Source organism: Chrysochloris asiatica, unplaced genomic scaffold, assembly GCF_000296735.1.
Source record: "Chrysochloris asiatica unplaced genomic scaffold, ChrAsi1.0 scaffold00083, whole genome shotgun sequence".
Lineage (NCBI taxonomy): Eukaryota > Metazoa > Chordata > Mammalia > Afrosoricida > Chrysochloridae > Chrysochloris > Chrysochloris asiatica.
The window spans coordinates 4,692,794-4,702,247 of NW_006408601.1; the positions used below are offsets into that span (position 1 = coordinate 4,692,794).

Here is a 9,454-nt window from a genome sequence, read left to right on the forward strand (position 1 = left end):
ATCAAGATATATATAAGATATAATCAATATACAATCAAGATGTTCTCTCCTAATCCTATCAATCCTGGTACAATCAAGATAAGCTTTCTGAAGATGGCGGCTCCTGGAATAGCTGAGTGTCTTGATCCAGAAAATAATGAATTTCTGGATTCTCCTGCAAATTCCCCAGCTATAAACCCTCCGAACCTCCAAACTTACCTTTATATTTGTTACAGAGTTCCAACACCAACTCATGAGTCCTCTTGACCCGGTATTCCGTGTTGTTGTTGACCGAGCGCCTCACTACACATCTACCTGATCCGCCATCTTCAAGGAAGGCCTGGTAGTGTAGTGGTTAAAAAACAAACAAACAAACAAATCCATATGCTTAGCTGGTGGGTTTTAACTGCTGACCTTGTGGTTTGCAATCCAGTACTTACCCTACAGCATTTTTATTTCTGTTGGTTCAATTGTGATATCACCCATATCATTTTTATTCATGTTATTTACATCTTCTCATTTTCTTTAGTTAGATTTGCCAATATTTTGCCAATTTTATTAATTTTTTCAAAGAACCAATTTCTTGTCTTGTTGATTCTTTCTATTTTTCTGTCTTCTATTTCATATATTTCTGTTTAATCCTTACTATTTCTTTTCTTCTCTTGGCTGTAGGCTTACTTTGTTGTTCTTGTTCTAATTGTTGAAGATTTGGGGTTAAGGTGTTGATTTGGGTTCTTTTGTCTTTGGAAATATGTGTGTTTATTGCTATAAATGGCTCTCTGAATACTGCTTTTGTTGTGTCCCAAAGGTTTTGATGTGTTGTGTTTTCAATTTTGTTTGATTCAAGGAATTTTTAAATTTCATTTTTTATTTCATCTATTACTTAGTAACTTTTAAGCAGGGTGTTATTCAAGTTCAATGTATTTGATTTTCCCCACTTGGTTTTCTTATTGCTGACTTCTAATTTTATAGCATTGTGATCTGAGAAGATGGTTTGTAGTATTTTGCTGTTTTTAAACTTATTGCGATTTGCTTTATGGCCTACCATATGGTCTGTTCTCGAGAATGTTCCATGTGCACTGGAAAAGAATCTATATTTTGCTGTTGTTGGGCTGACTGCTCTGTTTATGTCTATGAGGACAAGTTGGTTAATTGTGTTATTTAGCTCTTCTGGGTCTTTGTTGAGTTTTTCTAGTTGCTTTGTTATTCATTGAAAGGGGTGTATTAAAATCTCCTCTGGTAGCATAGTGGTTACAAATTGGGCTGCTAACTTCAGGGTCAGCAGTTCAAAACTACCAGATGTTCCACAGGAGAAAGATGAGGCGTTCTGCTCCTGTAAAGATTTGCAGCCTCAGAAACCCTGTACAGGGTCACTATGAATCGGAACCGACTCCACAGCACACAACAACAACTATTATTGTGGGGTTAACTTTTTCTTCAGTTCTATTAGAGTCTGATTTGTGTATTTTGAAGCTCTTTTCTCTGGGAGTGTCAGTATATATCATGACTATATCCTCTTGTTCAATTGAGCCTTTAATCACGATATAATGCCCTTCTTTATGCCTTATGCTGGTTTTTGCCTTAAAGTTTATTTTTACCCGAGATTAATATTGTTGCTCCAGCCTGTTTTTGATTGCTGTTTGTGTGGTATATTTTGCCCATACTTTGATTTTTAGTCTATTTTTGTCTTTGTGTGTAAGGTATGTCTCTTACAGACAGCATATTGAAGGAACCTGTTTTTTCTATCCATTCTGCGACTCTCTCACTCTTGATTGATGCATTTAATCCATTTACATCCACTATCATTATCAATAAGTATGAATTAGTTGCTGTCATTTTGCTCTGTGTTTATTTGTGGTGCTACTTGTTTCGTTGTTCCACATAATATTCTGTGCTGAGTTTGTTTTGTTTTTCATTTTCTTCATTGCTGTTGTTTTGATGCTTACTAAATCTTACTGATTGTCCTCTTTTTTATTTTAATGTGAATGTATATTAATTTTTTTGAGGTGATGTGGCGCTGTGGGTTAATACGCTAGACTGCAAAGTTGGTTTGAACTGCAAGGTCGGCAGTTCAAGCTCACCAGCTGCTCCTTGGAAAGCCTATACAGGGTTGCTATGGGTCAAAACTGATTCAATGACACTTAACAGCAATCACAACAACCCTGCAATTGAGCGATTTCTTCCCCAGCTTAAAAACCATCTGTTTTATATTGACATTTACTTGACTGCCTCATCTTTTGGAAGTTCTGTTTCTACACTATTCCCTCTTTTTGCTTTGTAATGTCTTCTTTATACATTGATATCTCTGGTTCCTAATTTCAGTGTTGTCTGTTTCACTTTAAATACTTCTATCTCTGAGTTGAGTTTCAGCTGGTGTTGTCATGTTTGTTAATTTCAAGTTGTCTGCTGTTGTTGGTTCTCAGTCCAAAGAATACCCTTTAGAATTTTTATTTTATTGGTAAAGTTGGCCTGGTTATTATAAATTTCATTAATGTCTGTTCATCTATAAATGTCCTTATTTTGCCATTATATTTGAGGGATAGCTTTTCAGAGTATGTGATTCCTGGTTGGCAATTTTTTTTTTCCTTTCGGAGCTTTATATCTATTGTTCCATTGTCTTCTTGCCTGCATGGTTTTGGTTGAGAAGTCAGAGTTTAGTCTTGTTGGTTCTCCTTTATAGATAACTTTTCTTTTTTCCAGAGCTGCTCTCAGGAGTCTTTCCTTATCTTTTGATTTTGGCCAGTGTGATTATAATACATTTTGGTGATTTTTTTAGGGGGTATATCCTGTTTGGGGGAGTCTTGTGTGGTGCTGTGGGTTAATGTGCTGAACTGCAAAGTTGGCTTGATCTGCAAGGTCAGTGACCATAGCACAGAAGGAGGGCTCCCAAGGGAACCAAGCACAGAGGCACAGGTCATGGGGACTACCCACGGTTTATCCACTGATGGGCTTTAAGGCAGATAATGGGAATCCTCTTTTTTCCACTTTCAGGTTCCACTCCTGCCTCTCCAGCCATGTGCCACCTACCTGTTCACTGGTGCTGGATTCTCTTCCTTCCATGAGGTTCACTATACAGAGAGACATGTCATGCTTTTGATTGGGGAAAAACAATGGAAGTAAACTTTCTTCCTGCAGGGGTGGACTAAAGAATCCTTAGGTCTGGCATCTGGACTCTACCCCACACTCTTGTTATTGTTTTTGTTTGTTTGTTTTTAATATATAAATCAACTTTTAAATTTTAGAAAAGATTTAGATAGTATAAAAAGTTCAAAGTTTCGAATGTTTCAAAGATAGTATAAAATGTTCCTGTATACCCCATACCCAGTTTCTACTCTTGTTAATGTCTTATATGGTATATTTACCATGAAAAATTTATCAAAGCTTAGTACCTTGCTGTTAAGTAAATTCCAGACTACATATTCCAATTGCACTAATTTTGTATGAATGTCCTTTTTCTGTTTTAGGATTCTTTCCAAGATACTATATTACATTTTATTGTCGCATCTCCTAGTCAACAGTAGTTTCTCAGTCATCCCTTGTGTTTAGCGACCCTGAGAGCTTTGAGGAGTGCTGGTTAGGTATTTTGTAGAGTATTCCTCAATTGGGAATGATTGTTTTTCTCGTATTTAGACTGGGGTTATGTGTTTCTGGGAACAGTGTTGCATAGGTGGAGTGTCCTCATCATATAATATCAGGGGTATGTGTTATCAACATGGGTCATTTCTGGTGATATTAACCTTGATCTTAAGTCAAGGTAGTGTTTGCCAGTTTCTGCATATAAAGTCACTCCTCTGCCCCTTTTCCATACTCTTTTCTTTGGGAGCCAGTTACTGAGCATAGACCATACTCAAGCAGCCCCCCTCCATTTTTAATCATCAAGTTTATGATGATTAAACCTATAAATACACACACATCTGAGCATTTGTGCAGGAAAGTATCCGTAAACTCACACACAGACACACAAATAGAGTTATACAGATGATAGAGGCAGACACTCAGATGAATTCATAGCCACAAGCACAGACATTCATAGACAAACACGCAGATACTGGAGAAATCAATAGTCTTGTCACTCCACTTCTCCTTCTAGCAGTGTAATTAATTGACTAGAATTTTTATTAACACAGCTTCTGAAAACTTACTTTCTAATTTTTAAAGATCATAAAGAGTGAGAGTTGAGGAGAAGGTGATGAAAATGCGAGTTTTAAATTTAAAATGTAGGTCTTCTAGTGACCCAACAGAACAGAGTAGAATTGCTCCTTTGGGTTTCTGAGACTGCAAATCTTAACGGGAGCAATCTCATCTTTCTCCTGAGGATGGCTGGTGGGTTTGAACAGCCAACCTTGTGGTAAGCAATCCAGTGATTATCCCACAGTACCCTCAGGGCTCCATAGGATGGGCCTAGACCTGAGTAATTCAGTGTCTGTGCCTTCTTATTTTCTCCTTTCCTGCTTCTTCCATGGCTGCTGGAGTCAGCTGGCCTTTTTCCATCCAGGCCAAAGGGAAGTGGGTGTGAGTACCTATCTCCAGTCGGAGGATCTCCAGAGTTCTTCCCCAGGGGGACACACTGAGAACCTGCCCAGCCCAACAGGCCTTCTTTGTCCTTGGTGCTAGTCCTAGGTGCCATGGTTTAGCACAGTCTCATAGGTTCATCCATCTCCACCCCTGTGGCCCTGATCTGCCACCTTTCTATAGCTTCTCCGAACTTCCAGCATAAATACCCACCCCTACTTTGACTTCTCAAAGTCTGGACTCTGGCTTGGCTTTCTAGTTTTCTTTTCACTTCTCCCACCTTTCATGGGACCCATAAGTCCAGTCCAACTGACCAACTCATTGCCCCTTTGTCTGCCCCATCTGGGAATATGCCCCCACTATCTTCACATGCCCAAATCTACCCAACTCTAAAGCTACCTTCTCCAAGCAGCTTCCCCTGACCCCCAACTGGAAGGGATCGTTCCCTCTGATGACTTTCTAAAATAGCCTTTCTCTAACAAATATCACTGACTCAATGGTCCTTAGTACTGGTATACTTGTTTCTAGGAAAAATTATTTTGGCTACAAGCATTAGAAAGTAATTCTTGGGTTGATCTCCTCATATGGTCCTGGAGTTTCTTGTGGAAAGTAGAATGGATCTGAACAGCTAAAGTTGCTGCTGTCCACGTGACCCATGTCCAACAACTCTAGTTGGTTCTAAGTTTCACAATGTGGGGTAAAGTGCAGCATGGTCAGGAATCCATCCCCCACTTAAATCAACTATATATTATGGGTGGAGGTAGTTTCACATAGCCCAGGCATGCTCACCTGGGGGCAACTCTGATTGAGATGGGGGACGTCTTTCCTAAAGGAAGGGAAAAGATTTGATCTAGGCACCCAGTAGCTAATGCAGCTTTTCTTTACAATTGATCAAAAAGGAGGAAGGGATGCTGGGAAGACAAAAACAACAGATGTCCACTGCGGATTGTTTATGGAATCAGTGAGTCAGTGAGTGAGAGATGATTGATTGCATTTGTTGTCTCTTTTCAGCCCGTACGTCAGTTTGGCTTTCAGTTTTGTATCTCTAGAACATAGTGATCATGTGTCTTCCTGTTCTCTGGATCTTTTTGCTCATTTTGTTAGTCTTTTGTACCCTTCAGGTAGCCTGAGTTAGGGAGGCATTTGATATCACCTGCAGAGTTACAACAATAAATTCCAAACATTCAGTCATTCATTTATTTGGCATATGCTTATGGAGATGTATTATTGGGTGACTGCTAAATGTCTGGCACTGACAATAGCACAGATGAGAGAACATGCTTCACAGGACTTGGAGAATTCAGTCAACCAAACTCACTCATTGCCACAGAATGCGATTGGTGTACTGAAGGATGCACAGAGGTACAGGACTCAGGGAAGGGGCTCTCTGAGCTCTGGCTATGGGCTCCACTACCCATATGTCAGTTTGTCATACTGTGGTGGCTTGTGTGCTGCTGGAAACAAAGCCACTGGTGTTTCACATACAAGCAGGGTCACTCAGGGTAGACAGGTTTCGATGGTGATTCCAGAGGAAGACAGAGTAGGAAGAAAGGCCTGCTGATCTACTTTTGAATTTTTGTGAATGAGAACCTATGGATCACAGCAAAATATTCTCTCCTGGACTTGCCTCAGACTTGTCTTCAGGAAGGATCAAGTGTTAGAGAAGGATCTCATCTTTGGTGAAGTAGAGGGGGACAATGGAGTAACTGGTAGACTTAAACTGCTGACATTGTGTGTGGTTCGCAGCCCAACTCATAACCCACTATACTACCAAGGCTCCTTATATGATATTAAATGTTGTTGTTGTTGTTGTTAAGTGCCGTCAAGTTGGTTCTGACCCATAGCGACCCTGAACAGGGTTTCCAAGGCTGTACATCTTTACGGGAGCAGAAAGCCTCATCTTTCTCCCATGGAACAGCTGGTAGTTTCAAACAACTGACCTTGCAGTTTGCAGCCCGATTCATAACCACTACACTATCAGAGCTCCTTGATATTAAATATTGTTGTTGTTGTTATGTGCTGTGGAGTCGGTTCAGACTCACAGCGACCCAATATAGGGTTTCCGAGGCTGGAAATCTTTACGGGAGCAGAAAGCCTCATCTTTTCTCCTGTGGAACAGCTGGTAGTTTCGAACTACTGACTTTGCGGCTCACAGCCGGATTCGTAATCACTACGCTACCAGAGCTCCTTATAGATATTAAAAAATGCTGAATGATTTCATTAATGATCTCATGTTACTGAATTTTATTTGCAACACTGTAGGATAGACACTGGACTGCTAACTGCAAGGCTGATAGTTGAAACTCATTAGCCACCCCTAGGAAATCCTATACAGGGTGGCTATGAGTTGGGACCAACATGATTGGACTTAACAACAATAACAGATGGATTTTAGAGTGAATTTTATTTGATTAAAATCTAACAATCAAAACTGTGTCCTCATGCTGCTATACTAAACAGAATTAATTTGGCTCTATTATGAAAGTAATACACATGTTCATTATAGAAAAATTTGGAAAATAGAAAAAATTAAAGACTTTAGTTCCACCACCCATAAAGAGCTGTTAACATTTTAATATCTTTAAATATTTTCTAGGCATAGTTTAAAAAAAAAAAAGAAAGAAAGAAAACGTGATTATAATGAATTTGTGATTTTTGCATATTATTTCTTCTCTCTTTATTGGTGCACAGGTTTATCTTGGTTGTAAACTTTTTGAAAGCATCAGTTAAAATAAGTGTATGATATTTAACCATGCAGTGGTACCATAGATTAATTAACACCAAAACTAATAATTAATAATTAAGCTTCTTTTACTGCCTCCCCATCATAAAGATTCTCTGGTATTCTGTCAGATTTCATTGTCTGAAGTTTATTTGTCTCGTCATGTTGTTGTTGTTATATGCCATGGAGTCAGTTCTGACTCATAGCGACCCTGTACAGGGTTTCCGAGGCTGTAAATCTTTACGGGAGCAGAAAGCTTCATCTTTCTCTCATGGAACAGCTGGTAGTTTCGAACTGCTGACCTTGAGGTTAGCAGCCTGATTCGTAACCACTACACTTCCAGAGCTCATTAGTCTCATCATGTTGTTGTTGTTGTTAAGTGCCGTGGAGTCGGTTCCGACCCATAGCGACCCTGTACAGGGTTTCCGAGGGTGTAAATCTTTACGGGAGTAGAAAGCCTCATCTTTCTCCCGCGGAGCAGCTGGTAGTTTCGAACCACTGACCTTAAGGTTCACAGCCTGATTCGTAACCAATGCTCCCCTAAATTTCTGTGCCTTAACCTTTTTATCTTCAAGATGGGGATAATGAAAAATTATCCAGAGGACTAAGATGCCTGAAGGAGAAAAACACTGCTCAGCATATCCAAGGGAACTTCAAAATGGTCATGGAAATTTTCCATTATCTTTAAATTTCATTTTCCCAGGAGGTTTTTGAAGCCCCTTTGTTGTGGATGTTTAATAAATGTAAGACAGTCTGGAACTGTATAATCGAAATGTCTGGAAACTGTTGAGTGTTTATAGCCATCATGGTTGTGTCTTCTGGCTGCAGGCTGCACCTGATGCAGGTAGACTCGGTCCAGCGCTGGATGGAGGACCTGAAGCTCATGACCGAGTGCGAGTGCATGTGTGTCCTGCAGGCGAAGCCCATCAGCCTGGAGGAAGATGTGCAGGGTGACCTCATCCTGGCGGGTGGTCCCAGCACCGGAGACCCCCTACAGCTGCTGCTCAAGCGGGGTTGGGTCATCAGCACAGAGCTGCGCAGGATCGGGCAGAAACTGGCCCAGGACCGCTGGGCACGGGTGCACAGCATGAGTGTGCGTCTCACCTGCCATGCCCGATCCATGGTCAGCGAGTATAGCGCTGTCAGCAAGAGCTCCTCACAGGAGATGGGCCAGGTTAGCACACTGAGATGGTGGTGGGTGGGCCCTGGGACTCGGGAGGCCTTCAGGGAAAGCATGAAAGAGAGACAGAAAAGATCTTTACTGTGTCTCTTGTGATTGTTGTTGAGTACCGTCAAGTTGATTCCGACCCATAGCGACCCTATATAGGGTTTTCAAAACCCTATATAGGGGATCAAGCTGGGGAGCTTGAACCACTGACCTTGCAGCTCAAACAACTTTGCAGTCTGATGCAAAGAGCCCTGGGAATGCATTGGGATAAGCATTGGACTACTAAATGAAAAGTTCGTGGTTCAAATCTACGAACTATTCTATGGGAGAAATATGAGAGACACTGCTTTTGTAAAGATTTTCAACCTCAGAAACCCTATGGAGCAATTCTTTTCTGTCCTCTAGGGCCGCTGAGTCAGAACTAAGTCTACATCAGTTAGATTGTTTGGTTCTGACTGTGTGCTAAGGAATGGTATTAACAGTTAACTTAGTTATCTGCTAGCCCAAAGACTGGAAGTTCAAGTTGACCTAGAGGTCCCTTGGAAGATACACCTGGCAACCTAGTTCTGAGAACTCCCCACTGAACATTTTATGGAGCACAGAATTCAGGATTGACTCAGTAGCAAATGTTCCGGGTTTGGTTTACTATATGCTGGTCACTGCGCTCAACTGTTTTACACACAACCTGTGAGGGTCACATCACAGTGTGAGACTGTGTAATGGCTAAGTACACTGAGTTTTATTTATGCCACACTGCCTGAGTTCAAACGCCAGCTCTGCTGTGTAACCTTGATATGCTATTTAACGTCTCTGTGCTCCACTTCCATCAAGTTGACTCCAACCTAAAGGTCAGAGTAGAACTCTCTCATAGGGTTTCCAAGGCTGTAAACCTTATGAGACAAAAGCAGACTGCCAACTATTTTTCCTGTGGAACAGCTGTGCTTGACAAGCACTTAACCACTTAACCAAGCACTTAACCACTGTGTCACCATTGTTCTTGGGTATAATAACAGTACTCATTAAATTGATGTTGTTGTTGTTAGGTGCCATTGAGTTGGTACCAACTCATAGCG

General features: G+C 40.8%; 1 protein-coding gene across 1 annotated transcript in view; it reads left to right on the top strand.

Annotated features, from left to right (window-relative positions):
• INSC (inscuteable homolog (Drosophila)) overlaps positions 1-9,454 on the top strand; it is a 206,064-nt gene that overhangs the window by 73,529 nt on the left and 123,081 nt on the right. The window contains exon 3 of the mRNA XM_006865783.1: positions 8,042-8,387. Within this exon, the coding sequence (XP_006865845.1) occupies positions 8,042-8,387 (346 nt within the window). The remainder of the gene's footprint in view (positions 1-8,041; positions 8,388-9,454) is intronic.